The following is a 16,521-nucleotide window of genomic DNA, read 5'->3' on the forward strand; positions in this document are numbered from 1 at the left end:
AAGTTATTTGAAGTGGTTTTAGAATAGTTTGGTAAACAGACTATTAAACTACAACTAAAAGTAACAATGAGACGGTGCGTACTGCAGTTTATTTGTTTGGACTGGCTATAAGAGTCTTCTACAATCACTTTATCTTGATAATTAGTTAGAAAAAATAAGAATATAGGAACGTAGCAATCAAAAAGCGCCGCGCGTTGATACACCGGCTTAGGAATGTCACTGTATATAGTGGCGTGTGTGAATCACTCGCTACTCTAGGAATAAAAGTGGTGGTCGGGATCTGTACCTATACATGCTATATAATGTGTGAAAGAGCTAGATAGGAAATTAATGTGATGCTTTATATAATATGCGTAATTTTAGAACTCTGGGATTTTATATTTAACTTGGACAATATTCTTTAATTTCTTCTCATCCATTTACTGAAAAATGACGTATTTGTGTTTGGATTTATATATAATATGATGCATATATATATATACTTACGTAGTGCATTTAAGATCGATCAGCTATATATAGCAATAAGTTAACCCCTAAGTTTTTGTTTTTTCACCTTTCCTTTTCTGCTTTTTTATTACAGTACAATTAATTCCACTGATAGCTAGGATTCTTCGAGGAAGCTAGCCGATGAAAGTGGTCTCTTAAAACGAAAAAAGTTTCGTCTTTAACCCACCTTGATCTGATTTTTGGAAAAGATATGATGACCATGGGAATTATTATCGAGACTGAGTCCTACAAGCCATATTTGACATGATCATGACCTTGACCCACCCAAGCATTGCTCCGATCGAGCTATATATATATATATATTCAGTTAAAACTAGATCGATCATCAGACAAAATTCGCCGACGTCACAGGGAAATATATATATATATATATATGCTAACTAGAATATTATGTATGATCCAGTGATAATGATATATACCCATGTACATATTTTGTACATGACCAAGTTGAAAATTGCATGCATGGGATCCTCATCATAATATATACCAGCTTCAAAGTACTTTTAAAGGTCGTTGTTCGTGTGGGTTAGCTTCTAATGAGTGCCGGCCTTCATGTCCGCGACTTTAATTTCCTTTTGGCTTTAGGGTTAATCTTTATGATCTTTAATTAAAATATAGGATATATATTTTACGAGCTGGTAAAAATATTAGAATTATAGGTGTAACATATCTTTAGTACTTTTCGATAAATTCTATATTCTTGTTTGCTTCTGATGATCTACGACGCCGACGTTTTTTATCTCTGTATTCCCCAAACAAAGAAGCTGGTACCCCTCCAGCGAGCAAAATCAAAGCAACAGATCATCATTTTTAACCGATCTAGAAAATGGATGAAAGGAGCTCGATCTACGTCACATATATATAATCATGATCATGCAATATGGGGTACTCAAGATTATTTTTTTTTCCTTTTTGCCTTTTTCTTTTGCTGATTGGGGCCTCCTCGGAGCAAGTTGTCTCATATACTTTGAGAATCAAAAGTTCCTAAAATTAACCCTCTTACAGCTGCATAGTTCATATATTAATTATATGATGTAAACGGCCATGCATGCATGACAAAAATTTCCTTGAAATTACAAAGCCGGCCAGTACTGTTCTTTTAGAAGAGATCATGTACCATCCTACCATGCATTTTTTATATCCTATGCCACTGATATATCACATTACTACTGTTAAGATATATATATATATATTTCATGAGGATCGAAAGACTTCATGATCAGCAATCGATCGAATCGCTAACTTCAAGAAAACTTCGATCGCAATGGTGCAAACAAAGATTCAGTAGTCAAGCACCATTTTATCCGCAAAATAAGATCAGTACTACTACTACTACTACATCTCCTCTCTTTTCATTTCATCCAAGAAATCGCCCAAGATCCGCTTTTGCACTTTTTTTTTTTTTAATTCGAAAATGTTCTGTTCATGCACAGTGTACACGTACACATAGATGCCCGTATATAGATAAATATGTGTATGTATATATGCCTGTATATTTTTTCCCACCATTGTCAATTACACTGTATGGCCATTTTTGAGGTTTTAACGTTGGTTTCATTACTCGGCCTTTCGGACAGACTAGCGAGCTAGCAAGTAATGTACAGTAACACTGTTGCGTGACAAAAACTAAGATCATATGCATGATATATATGGGCATGCACGCATGGGATCGAAGAGATCTAGTGATGTAGATGGAGATGGATGTATAATGGATGGAGAGGGTCATGGATGTACTCGAGATTGTTTTTTTTTTTTTTTTTCAAATGGGATGTACTGAAGATTGTTGGGTACGGTTTTCCCACCAAAGAGTTGAGATATTAATGGTCAATAGTCAATACATTAAATTCTTCAGTTCTAGCAGCTTATTTTGTACCATTTGGCAATGTTTCATAGCAGTGAACGAAGTAATTATTGTAAGTGCAAAGCCCACGTGGTAGTCACTATATATTATAAATTTATATATATGTAAGACAAATTCAACTAGCTTTGTTATTTATTTATTTTTTTAAGATACCCACTGAAAAAAAAAAAAGAAAAAAAAAACTCATCTTTTCTATTGCCACGAGGTGGCCATTTTTCCTCATTTTTTATGGAAAATGGAAATTCAATCATCATGATCAGTCGATCATCATGTGCCACCACCGAGTTGAATTTCTTGTCTATTAATCCATCGAACACTCTCGCTACAGTTTTTTTTTTTTTTTTTTTTTAATTTTTTTAAATGATTTGAGGATCTGAAATGGAAGAATGGAAATTGAGTTGAGCTATCGAATGCTGTAAATTAAAGAGAGGTTAGTGCAGTACCTGTGCTCGACAGCCATGACATCATTTCATTCCCTCAGTTGAACTGCATCGAAAATCGCATCTTTTTGTGGGCTCCTCCTTTATTAGGCTAAGGAAAGCAATTTATTATATGACAAATGAAATATCGTAATTTGTTGCAATACTACGTTTGTTGAGGCAGCTTTCAGTTCCCTAGCCACAACGTTGTATTTTTATTTTTTATTATATAATGGAACTTGACGGTGTGGTCAGTACTGGTCAGTATATTAACATAAGGTTATTGGTCTTGGATTTAAACAAAGAAAAAACCGTACTTGTTGTCAATGTTAAAGATCAGAAGCTGAATTGCTGAAGTAATATATTGTTCACTATATATTGTTCTTATTCTTAATTGAAAACATGCCGCATATGTTTATTAACAAAGATTGCACGCTGTATTCCAAAACTGTTCGAAAGAAGGGTCAAAATATTATTGAGAAGTCATGTCAGTCTACAGTATATACATCAGAGGATGTCATGTATGGTACTGTTGGCCAGACACCAGTAATTGTTTCGAATTAGCCCAACCAAGGCAACTTGTCTTCTCAGCAAGCACTGTTGCAGTTTTCAGCCTTCGATCTCGCTGACCATTTTTCCACACTCCCTCTACCTCTCTCTATTCCCTCAAAAGAATGCTGCCAAAGGGATCCATTTTCAATCCTCCAAACCTGACAAACGTTTTGCGTACCCAAAACTACTGTATTTATTTTTGTTTTTGCTCCTATTGTTCTTCTTATACTGTCTGTTAAATGATATGAAGTACCCTTCTCTCTCTCTCTCACTAGATCTTCAAAATTATCCCGTTTCCAATTAATCATTTGCTTAGAATTTTCCCTAGCTAGCTACAATAGTAAATGCCAAATGGTATATGTTCCATCCATCGACGAACACAGAGACCTCCACTGAACAAAGCACTAAAAGGCGGTATCGTATCCACTCCCAGTAAAAAGCTGATCCTTGTTTATTTATTTATTTTTAATGTTAAGCCTATGCGTCGAAATCAAAATGGAAGATTAAGAGTAAATAGGGTTAGGAATCTTAGGATCGAGTCTTCAATAAAAACTCTAGTCCAATCCATTCAGAACATGAAAAGAATTTTTTTTTTTTTTAAAAGGAAAAAAAAAAACCCCGGATATTGGTAGTTGATCTTAACTCCAGAATCCGGATCCAAATACGTACTTCAGCGATCGAAATTAATGATCATAAATCCTGAATAGTTACGGTTACAAGCCGCAGCCAGGCTTTCTGGCATTCTGCAATCGATACAAAGCTGTTCATTTACGTTGATCAGGATGAAAACATCACTACCTCAACTATAGTACTTGCATTCACACCTCAGCCTTGTTATCACCTTTTCCAAGCTGCAGGTCAAGTGTCTGTCTATTGAGAAGTTTGCTTCATTTACAACCTTCACTACCGTTTGTCAGATCTGTGAATTGATATATGAAGAAGACACACACGAGAATCCTAAAAAGAAAATGAATTATTGAGGCCAAAGAAATCCTGAAATTATGCCGCCACAAACATTATTCTCGGATGTATCATCATCGCTAAAAGTTAGAAGAGGTAGTCTTACTATTTCAAATAAGGTATCCTTCCTGTTACCTTTTCGTTGAAAACCCATATGCAAACTCTTTAATTTTTGTCGGCAAACAGGATGAATCATTACTAATTCATTCATACAGACCGACATGCATCGATCTACTTATTACGTCACGTGTATGTCATAGGAACTTTATATGTTTATATATTCACGCGCGCGCACGTAAATGCGTAATTGGTATGTGTGTGAGAATATCATGAGCTCGATCCAAAGTGATCAAGGCTAGCTGCTGAATAGAATAATACAAAGATATTTTAATTGTCATTTTATATATCTGAATAATGTTGTCAACGAATCCCTATACATCCCGGTCGCTAGTTTTGAGGGGAAAAAAGGCCTAATCTCAATTACGAGAGGGAATGCTCAAGAACACTGATGCCTCTCTCAGGGAATGGAAAGAAGGGACAAAGAGCAATATGCTTTCCCATGGGAACTCTTTTGGTTTTGATCCTAACTTATCCAAAACGACTTTAATTTATAAGTAAAGTTTTAATCTTTTTCAGCAGGGTCTATGACAGGAGTTAGCTCAGAAAGAGATGCATGTAGTCATCAATTAACAAGAGTTGAAAGGAAAATGGCATTGCAAGGCTTGGTCTAGGATTTGCTTTGGATCCTACATTGCAGTAGGAAATATTAGGAACGAACAGAAAAGAAACAGGAAAAAAATAATCTAAATTTGGCTCTCCAAGTAGACTGAAGCTTACACTATAGTTCTCAGTAGAAAGCCATGGCTATATATATAGTACTAATGCAAATGACCTCAAAGGCTTTAGATCATTAGCTAGTATTGATGCTCATTTATATAATATCACTGCATTGACTCGTTATCTTGCTCTACTTCGGATGCAGGTTCATCTTCCTCTTCGAAGCCATCCATGCCATATGCCGCATGGCCGCTTCCAAAAGCCTTTATATGGTCTTTAAGAGATCTTTTGTGCTTGAAATCGGATCCACAGATGCAATACCAAAGCTTTCCACAGTTCTTTTCATGGGTTCTCCAATCCCCCCTCACGGCGAAAGCCTTGCCACATTTTCTGCACATGAAAGGCTTGTTTCCATGCTTCCTCTTATAATGCGTCTGGAGAGTTCTGAAATCCTTAAGAGGCTTTGCTCTCGGGTGATCAATGTTGTTCCTGCAACCTGGTGCACAACAATAACAAGGAAGCCTAAGCATCCCCGTTGGTTGGGTTCCCCTCAGAGATTCGGGCCCTTTTCTATACTGAGAACCATGCCCCCACATATGCATCTGAAAAATTTAGTCACACCAAGAAATAAACAATCAATTAAGTTTAATACTAAATACAAATAGCCAATGTACATGCTACCGCATCTCCAAACAATCAAGAAAATGCTATGCAAAATGACCTAATCATGAGAGCAAAACTTCTTAAATATATAATATTCAATTTACACATTTGCATTCTTGTGAAATAGGTGCGTCTTGAGAGTCATGTACGTAGTTAGTTAAGGATTATGAAGGGTGAAATTTGCCTTTTCTGCTTTAAATTTGGGGGTCTCGCTGAAACTTGCAGATCATTCGGTACTGCGATTGTGAAATAGGCATTTGAAAGAAGCTTCTTACTTCTTCATAATAAACCTTAATTTAAAATTTCTAGCTTATGCAACCCTAAATTAAGGAAAATGGATTTGCTTCAGGCCAGACTGAAGTATGGAACAAAAGATTCTCTTAGCTGTACGTTGTATCCGAATTGTGCGGGTTGCTAGTAATTTCTTTCTCTTTACAACATCTCCAATTAAAAACAAAACAGGTGAAACAAGCATTTAGAAAGACTTAAGACTGGTTCATGGGATTTAGGAGATATATAGAGAAGCAATGTCCGATGAATGAGGTTGTCATGTCCAACAGTCCATGAACCGTTTGTTGCGGAGCGAAGGTTCACAAAGAGAGAGAAGAGAGAGAGAGACCTTAATTTGTTCATGGAATAAGATCATCATCTGGGCCTCTGGTTAAAGAACTGCAAGATTTCAGTTCTACAGACCTGCAGGCGCAGTGTGTAACGCTGACTTGAAAGTAGTACTAAAAGCTTGAGGAACATCATGTATTGTTCAATCACATAAAGGGAAGGAACTGATCATCAATACTGATCCCAGTCTCAGTTTAGATCAGAAAAGATTTGTTCAAACCCCAAAGCCCAAACCCATGCAAAAACCTAAATTAAAATAAAAATAACTGGAAGATGGTAAATCCAAGAGAAATATTTGAAAAATACCCATGGAATCAAACTCCCTTTGCCTCTTTTAATCCAAGCACACGATAACAGTTGAAGATTCAGATCAGGTAAGAAAGTCATTTATACAGAAAGGAATGTCTATTCAATTTTCTATTGAAAGTCATAGAATCAGAAAAGGAATGTCTATTCAATTTTCTATTTCTTTTCCTCAAAATGTTTTGAAAATGAAGCGAAGGAAGAAGTCCAGAAGAGGGAGCAGAGGGAGGAAGAAATTAAAAAGGAGACCTTTTTGCTTTTGTTTTTTTTTTTTTGGGGGGGGGGGGGGGCATGATATCATGTCAAGAAACAAACCTGCATGTTGTTGTATCTGTTGAAGGTCTTGCAGCAAACAGGACATGAGAACTGTGTTGGACCAATGAGAATCTGAGAAGGGGTGGGGATCCAATACTGCCCCTTGTTGAGCCTGTTCATATGGTGCCCAGAATCATCACCATCTCCCTGATCTTTATCGGTGATATCCGAGGAAGAAGCAGAGAGCATAGATGCCATCTCAGCAGCACTAGGGCTTGGCAACCCTATGTGCAGTGCAACAGTCACAGTCTCATCGTCGTCGTCATCTTCTTCTTCTTTATTTTTGCTGATCTTATCCACATCCATGGCAGTGCAATAGTATCTATCTAATGATCGTTCCTGTTCCTGTTCTTGTTCTTGTTTTGAAGGGCTTAAGCTCAAAAGAGGGAGAGCTTCTTTAAGAGGAGGGGAAGTGGGTGGGTTTTGGTAGTGGAAAAAGTTGCCGTTTTGGTTGATGAAGAAGTTGTGAGCGTAGGGAGGGTCATGTAGAGGAGGGTTTGAAGGTGGGTAATGGTGGAGAGGGTTGAATTTGAACAGACCTGTGAAGAAATTTGAGTAGGGGTCAGCCATGGTGGAAAGGCTGTAAGGGGATCGGGAATAGTGTCACTGTGCTACCTTTCTTTTAGAGAGAGAGAGAGAGAAGTACGAGATGACCGAACTAGGGAGTGGACGATGGAGGGTGGGGAAGTGATATACAGTACTCAACAGAGAATTAAATAAATAATTAAAGTAAAGGCGAGTGGAAGACAATTTAGAATCACCCGATCGAGCAGAGTATAATAAAAACAAATAAATAAAATTATGATCATTAGACCCTTAGGGTTAGAAGAGAATCTATTAAATTTATTTATTTTTAATGCCATATATGAGTAGAATCTAGGAAAATACCGTTACCGGCCGTTTTGTGGTTTATTTGGTCGCTAGTTAACACGTAAATCAACTCATCATGATTTCGATCTTCCTTAATTTCTTTAATTTCTTTTCTTTTTTCAATTGAAAACTATATATATATGTATAACATTAATTATTAATTCGGCTCTTCAGTATTCGTCCGTACGTGTCAGATCACTTGATCAGATAAATAATCATATAATTTCATAGGAAATTAGGATACACACTATATATATACACCAATGTGGAATATTGTATAAAAATAATTGGAATAAGTACAATTATTAAAAAATAAAACTTTAATAGTTATTTATAAATAATACAAAATCAGCAGATGGAATAATAAAGGACGTGCCGGTTTGGATAGTGGGTTGAGTTGAGATGAAAGTTTAAAATATTATTTTTTAATATTATTATTATTTTAAATTTTGAAAATGTTGAATTGAGATTTGAAAAAATTGTATTATTTATTATATTTTGTGTTGAAAGTTGGAAAAATTATAATGATTAGATGAGATTAATTGAGTTGAGTTGGGTTAGCTAACCAAACACAGCCGTAATCTAGTTAGTTTCTAATTAGCTGTCTTGATCATAATATATATATAGTACTGTCATTATTTGTTGGTTTCCAAATCGGGCTGGTTTGGTTATAAAAAATCAAATTATCTCATTTCATATAATCATTATAGGTTTTTCAAATTCACACATAATATATAATAAACAATTCAATGTTTTCAAATTTTAAAACAAAACTAATATTAAAAGTTATAATATTATAATAATTTTTATTCAATTCTTTACAAAACATCTATTCTCATTTTATCTAAAGTGTGAAACCAAACGAGGTAATTTCAACCAAACTCCACGTACGGTACGTTTATATATCATGTATTTGAGAGTAATTTATATTAGTTGGTAGATTTTTTGTTCGTGTGCAAAGAACTTAAATTGATCTTCCTATACATATTTTAAAAGAGGGGATACATATATATATATATATATCATGTATATATGTACGTATATAATACAAAACAGAGATCGAGAATTAATTAACTACATGAATTTATTTTGGTTAATACAAAACGATATATAGTCCCGATTAAAATCTAAAAGATTGCAGGAACTATAACAGTAAGCTGAGAAAAGACTGAAAATTTTGATTACAATAATTAAAAAAAGACACATGATAATTAAAGGAGAAAAATAAAATATATTGTATCCCCAGAAAAATTAAAGAAATCAACGAGGCGATGCAAATAAAATATTAAAGGAGGAACAAAGTAATTAATTTACCAGAGAATAAATGTACTAGTTTAAATTGATCATGAGCTAGGCGGCCGCGCTCTAATATATATAACATGATTCATAATTTACATGAGATGGTCCAATTCTATAGTATTTCTGAACAGTTCCATACCTACTTTATTTCAATGTGTACAATATATATATATATATAGGTTCTCTATTTGTTTTGTACGACGTTTCATGTTTGTTTTCACCAGCAATGCTCATGTACACGATATATATAATAGCTTGACACGTTATTGACTTGTTAGCAAAAAACACTACTTCATGATGATAAAGGTCGAGTATGGAAATGACAAACCATGCCATGCTTCCTTGATATGGATGATCTGGGTCTATATACAGTCGTACTTCTGTTAATGCCTCAGTTGCCGCGATCGATTCACGGCCATTACTTTACCCTAGAGCTCAAAGCGCGCGCGGCAGGTAAAGCATGCAGTAACAGCACCGTATGGCATACACGTGCAACGCATGCACCTTGTCCACCCCAAGTGTGTTTAATCAGGAACAACAAAGCAAAGTGAAGTAGACAAAGATCATTAGTAACAGCGCGCACTATATATGGTAAAAGCGTCCAAATGTCCCAGTTGGGTTCTGTCTCTAGCTAGTGTCGCCAAAATGAACATATATATATATATATATATATATATAAAATTATATTTATATAAAAGCTAGCTCTACGGCCATTCTTCTCATCAAATACTTAAATGGTATTGCCTTTTTTTTCTTTTTCCAAAAACACATTCTTAGGGATGTGTACAAATTTAAGGTATGCATTAAATCTTTTATATATATATATATATATAACAATCAACACCTGGATATCCATTGATCCAAACCTCTGCTTCTTCAACAAAAGAGAAAGCACCTACTTCATCTTCTAATAAATCTAATAAATCATCTAAGCCTAAAAAGAAAAATGTTCTTAAAAAACTCATGAAAAAATATTTAATTTACTTACTTTAACAATCTGTAAAGGAAAATAATTCTGATGAATCTGATAAATCAAAAGCATATTTAGAAGTTTCAGTTGTTGATCCATATAGCAATTACTTCGGACATGATTCAAAAGGAACTCCAAAGTTATCTAATGATAATTGATCCCTATTGAAGAATCTAATACTTTACAGGCTGACAGAAGACTTCCCGCAATTCAGGTTGAGAAAGGAAACGACAAGCACTTTACTTTCATGTGAATGGATACATTGTTCACTCACGGACTACTACTTTTATTGTACTGCTTTAATTATTATATACAGTACTTTCTTGCTCTATAAAAGTAAAGCCTATCTTTAGAACTGGGCAGAATTCAAATTAGAATTCAGCTTACTTATTTCTTGACTCTAGGTATCGTTCCTTAGAGTCTTCTTCTCTCATTTCCTTCTCTTCTTCTCCCACTCCTTATCTCCTCACCTGTTATAATTATTTCAACTTGTAATTTGTGTTTCAACTTGTGATTTGTTTATTAAAGTTCAATATTTATTTTCATTATTATCTTCTGTATTCATTCATAAAGTCGGTTCTATCGCATTAGTTTTTGCAATCACGTTTAAATCTTGTTATTGCATTCATGCATTGGACGGCTTTGTCACCATATACTCTGTTCACGTTTAAATTCTTTCTTTCTCCTTCTATTCTGTTCACGTTTCAATACGTTTTGGTATCAGGTACGTTAATATTAAAAATGTGTTTTTTTCAAACAGCTTTGGGGGGACGAGGATCATGACCCCGGCGGCCTGGCCCCTCGATCGTCTCCAAGTATACATCTCCGCTACTCTCTCTGTCACATATATAGTTATTATTACATATTCAAAAACCTGCACAGTATGACCTATGCAGGAACAAGAGGCTATCGGGATGTAGTTTCAACGAAGCCCAACATCTCCATTGGTGTACGCGCGCATTGGTCCGCCTGGCAAACAGCTGCGAGCTCAAGAGACGTCCCAGTAGTCCCCACCAATCAGCGACGAAGCCAGAGCGGGGGGGTACATGCATGGTGCGATCCAGGGGGGTCCCGTCCCCCAAGGCTCAACAAATTAATTTAATATTTTAAGTAACTTTAATATTTTAGGTATATTAGTTCTCATTTAATTTTATTTCATATAATATTTTGCAATTCTTAGAGTACTGATTTATTAGAAAAATAATATTTACTTTTAAACAAATTTAAAATATGAGTAATGCTAACTATATATATACCACACTTATAATATTTTATCTCACTATATATATATAAGATATAACACATTAATCACTATTAAATGGTAAAAAATCAGCTAATAGTAACCATATGCACATTTTACACAGTGGGATGAAAGTTTGATGGTAGTTTAGTATATAAATTTTTAAAAAATATATATATATAGAAGAAGATTATAAATAAATTATTTTTATTTTATAAAAATTTTAAATCATAATCGTAATTTTTATGTTTACTTAAACTTTATGTATACACTTATTAATTAAAACATTAGAAGTTTTTGCTGTTATGATTTTTGTGAAATGTCTATTTTCTTTAACCTTTGAATTTAATTATTATTTCTAACTCTTTAATCACTTTTTTTTTTTTTTGTTTATTATCATTTTGTTAGTGGTGTTTTTAAAAATTTCTAATTAAACTAAAATATTTGGCCCCCGGAAAGTCATAAGGCTGGCTTGTCCCTGCTACCAATGTTACTCATGTCTAGCTTTCTAATTGCGAGCAATTCTATATAGATATACGCTCTTTATCAAAATCCAGATCACTGTTTTCTCTGTCCGAATAATATGACTTTACAAATAGTGAAATGGAATTCAATTGATGTCTCAGATGTACTGGATAGGGTTTAGTACCATAAAGAACAGCTGCTGTTTTGGTTGTTTTTTATTTATTTATTATTTATTTTATTTTTTCTATCCATCAAACCTAGCTATACACCCTCGGCATCATGCACTAAACTAAACTTTAGCTGCCAAAGTTGGGAGTAAATCCCAGTTCGCCACATCCCCCTACTCTTTGCCAAATATTAATCAATTGACTACGTACGTACCCCGATTATATATTTTAACGATCGAGTTTTCAACGAAAAATATGAACAAGAAAAATGGGTCGGAGCAATTCTTTCTGCTAAAACTCGTACGCGTACCTCGTCCCCCGATGAGAAGCTTGCATGCATGCAGCATATACATCGAAACGACCGAATGTCACTAGCTAGCTAGCTACCAGGGATTTTTGCTTTGCTTGTTGCCTCGCATTTCATGTTGATCTCTAGCTAGTCGGCTGGTTCAGTGCATTTTTTCTTTCTCTTCTGTAACGTTTGTCCTTGATCCGGATGACTATAAGATGTACTTACCATCTTTATAATTAATATTGGCTTGTTTACAAAAATCAATGAGATCGATCGAGGATATGAAATGCTCCATATTTCACGTGGCTGATCGAAAGTTTTCTTGGCTGTGTGCGAGGAAATCCAATGGGTAATAATGAAAGAATAGCAAATGACAGAGAGTGAGTTTTTATTTTTTTGTTTAACCAAAGCACATATATAGATGATATCAGAGATGAGGAGTACCGGCTAGGTCTTGCTACAAAGCTGGCTGACCAGCACGGATTCTCATCACTTCGCTCTTATGGGGCCCCTTTTTTTGTCACTAGGTTTTAGGGTTTGAGAGACGGCCGGACTTCTGACAATGAGGGAAAGGACATGCATCCATATAAAAGGGAAAGCGAAGGGTCCATTTTTGTTGCATAGTTGGTATATTGTCTAAATTTGTGGCCATGAAGTTATGGTCTACCTTAAATCTAGGCTTTACCAATTTATATATCTACTTCACTTGAAATTTGAATGCGTATATATTTTTCTAAAATCACAGATCATCAAGAGTCTTCACGACCAATCACTTTCGCTTTTCCTTTAAAGAAATGGCAATCATGGATATTAGGAAAATAATTTTCTTGCCATCCAGAATTTTATATGGTGGTTTTTCTTCTTCTTCTTCTTCTTCTTTTTTGTTTTTCTCTCTTTTGGAATTAGATACCAATTACCACACTTAATTAGTATGATTGTTCCGGTTTCATCGTTCATGATTGTTTCATCAGTGTCGACTCTCGTATGTCATCAATAACGTATACATTTTTTCAACAGTTCTAAATTATGTTTAAGTTTGTTATTCAACATACAAATATACACATATATGAAATGGCAATCAAATTGATTATGAATAGTCTTTTAGTTACAATAAATTAATGATAAAAATCCGTTTTTCTTGTAGCGCTGAAAGTTATGTCTTTCTATCTTATAATATTTCTGAAAAAACATCATGGTGCATGATTCCACCTTCGATTCCTGCCCTGATCAGGCCAGTACGTCTTTGAAGCAATCCAAAGATTCCAAACTGTGGTTATAAGCTTTTGGCAGTTTGGCTGCAAAATATTAGCACGTACAAACATATATGACGGAAGTATATATTACTGTGTCACGAGTATTTTATGCAAAATATTATTTTATTATCGAGTCGGTGTTTTGAATAATATATTATTTAAAATGTTTATATTGTATAATTTAATTTAAAAGATAAATTTTAAAATTTTAATTTTATAATTTAAATAACATGAATATATATAATTTACAAATAAGTTAAAAATATAACAAGGCTCAATTTAAATACCAAAACTATTTCAACTCATCTTATCTCATTTCATCATTACAGTTTTCACAAATTTCTACATAAAATATAATAAACAATTCAACTTTTTTTTAAATTTCAAAATAATAATAACAATATAAAAAATAATATTTTAATAATATTTTACTCAATTTTGAACTAAACAATCTCATCTCACTATCCAAATTCCACCAAACTCTAGACTAAGCAGTAGAATATTAGGAATCAACACACACACACACACATATATATATATATATATATATATATATAAATCTCATTCTGGACAAAAATAAGGAAAACAGTTTTTTTTTTTTACAAAAAAATCTATTTACAAAAAATCTTTGTTTAGTTATTTTTGTATACTCTTTACACACTCTATTAATACGAATGATTACGTAACTTTTTTTTTAATATAAAATAATTATTTTAATTAATCTTTATTACATTAAAAATTACACAACAATAGTTATACATAACACACCTCTTTTTTTATAATCTTGGCTGCACGCAACTAATCATTTCATGTACAAGCGAATAACTTTTTGATTCCCGAGGACGGTTTTTTTTTTGTTTAACTGGTATTCAATTCTATTGAAATAATTGTATGTTACATGATCTACCACATTCAGTACACTTTTCTCCCCAACCCACAAGAAAAAGGCCATATTAATTATATGCATTTCAATAATACTATCAAATGCTTACACTAATTACGAAGCTGATCAAATTAACCATCTCCTTTATGTGCTTTTTAGTTGCCATTACACGACAAAAGCTAAAAAAAAAAAGGGTTGTATCAACTTGGAACAGACAAAATAACCCACCCCACCTTCTTTTTTCTCTTTTGCTTAAAAGATTACCCCTTTCTTGTCTCCCTTTCCCTCTCCACAGCTCAAAGCCCCTACTTTGCTTTAAAATTCAAGGAAAATTCCTCATCTCAGACTCGCGTTTTTAATTTAATGCAATATTATTGGATTATATAAAGAAAAAACTACAGCCGATATATATATATATATATATATATATAGATATGGGAAAAGCCGAAAGGGAACAATTTCTAGCATCTGCTGGAAGGGAGCCGTACTTTGTGTTGATCAGAGGTATTATATCCCATGCTGATGATCCATATGTACATGCTTAATTAATTTTATCCAGTTTCCAAGACAGCAGAGTACTGTATGTCATGTTAATTTGCATTGTAACTTGCAAGATCATGTGTGTGTATATATATATAAAGTTATAAACACTACATTTCCAAACATCTGATCTGCCCTAGCTGCATGCACTTACAATTAATCCCCATACAAAATCACCTCAAAATTATATTGTTTGTCGTTTTTGTTCTTTGGGAATTATAATATATCTTATATTGATCTGTCGGCTTTCACTTGGCTGCCTGCAGCTGGTGATTTTAATTTTTGTTCCCTTGATAGATGATCTTGTCGTCAAATACTTCAATAGGAAGTACTTGAATTAATGGTAGCCATGACATTACATGCATTAATTTGTAAAAATGCGCACGCACTACAATATCTATATTAGGGGAAGATTGCTACGTGCAATTAATCTCATGAAAACAAAGTGGTAACGGAATATACATATAATCTCAGGCAATGTGATCATGCATAAAAGATCATGTGAATCGGGAAGATTAATCAAATAAGATCGAGCACCTAGGACGTTGGGCATGTTTCGTAATTAAAATTCTCTTGATCAATTTTTAAGAATTCTCAAAAAAATAAAAAAGGCCGCAATATGTTTTGTAATATAAGTTCATGCAGTTTGGATGATAATTTTCGAGATGTAATTTTTTGGGGGATGAAGATTGTTTTGAGTTTGGACAAATCTGGTGTTTTTAATTAAAAAAGATGTACATGTTTAAAGTGAAAGGGATTTTTTTTTTTAATTATGCTATGTATAATTACTTTTGCGTACTCTTTACTCACTCAATTGATTTGATCATTGATCAAAATAATTATTTTATATTGAAATAAGTGATGTAAGGAATATATAAAAGTGATTGAATATATAGTTTTTGTTTTTATTTTATCTAAAACAAAGCATACATGCAGTATTGCCATGCATGTAGAAGGCATACATGCATTGGTAATGGTCTCATTTATCTCCTCAAATTGAGGCCTGATCTATCGGGCATGCTCATGACATATATACGTACACATGAGCAAATCAAAGTTTTTCAATGCTGTACTTAATTCTATCGGTCGGGCATGCTCATGCGCATGACATTATATATAAACAGCAATCAATGATGAGAGGTAGCTAGCTAGCTGAAGTCGGACCAGCATTCTTTAGCTACTAATTGAAGGGCCAATCCCTGCTCGAAAACGATGCATGCAGCATGCTTGCGTAGTCAGATTCAGAGACGACAGAAGAGGTGATCAACATCAAATTAAGGTCTAAAACACATGGCTTGCTACCTCAATTACCAGCCCAAGGAAACCAAGCTCCTACTTGGATTTGACATTTCGACTGCATGTTGATCAAGACACTTCTTGAGTATGCTAGCTCTTCTAATTATGATATCAAAGGTTTTACACGACAAAACTTTTCAAACAACCATTAAGTTCAACAGATCAATTGATATAATCAATTATTGGAGATTATATTAAAATTTAAATCAAATATTCGAAATATTGAGACTCCCCAATATTAATAGAATCATCACTTAACATTTGAATTATG

General features: G+C 33.9%; 1 protein-coding gene and 1 long non-coding RNA gene across 2 annotated transcripts; one reads left to right on the plus strand and one right to left on the minus strand.

Moving 5' to 3' along the window:
* Positions 1-5,083: 5,083 nt before the first annotated feature.
* On the minus strand, positions 5,084-7,672 carry LOC122279555 (zinc finger protein WIP2-like). The gene is made up of 2 exons (XM_043090252.1): positions 6,976-7,672; positions 5,084-5,678 (listed from the first exon to the last, which is right to left on the minus strand). Exons 1-2 carry the CDS (start codon positions 7,543-7,545, stop codon positions 5,241-5,243), a joined length of 1,008 nt encoding a protein of 335 aa, XP_042946186.1. The 5' UTR covers positions 7,546-7,672; the 3' UTR covers positions 5,084-5,240.
* A 2,799-nt stretch (positions 7,673-10,471) lies between these two features.
* Positions 10,472-11,449, plus strand: LOC122279561. The gene is made up of 3 exons (XR_006229624.1): positions 10,472-10,518; positions 10,875-10,929; positions 11,011-11,449. It is a non-coding gene; the product is annotated as an uncharacterized LOC122279561 (long non-coding RNA).
* Positions 11,450-16,521: the final 5,072 nt, after the last annotated feature.

The sequence above is a fragment of the Carya illinoinensis genome, chromosome 10, assembly GCF_018687715.1.
Source record: "Carya illinoinensis cultivar Pawnee chromosome 10, C.illinoinensisPawnee_v1, whole genome shotgun sequence".
NCBI classification, from domain to species: Eukaryota; Viridiplantae; Streptophyta; class Magnoliopsida; order Fagales; family Juglandaceae; genus Carya; species Carya illinoinensis.

Bases quoted from the DNA above. Each gene is read 5' to 3' on its own strand.
- LOC122279555 (XM_043090252.1), bottom strand. From the start codon at position 7,545: ATGGCTGACCCCTACTCAAATTTCTTCACAGGTCTGTTCAAATTCAAC. The intron at 5,679-6,975 runs GTTTGTTTCTTG...TAAATTTTTCAG, and splicing joins ACAGATACAACAACATGCAG to ATGCATATGTGGGGGCATGG.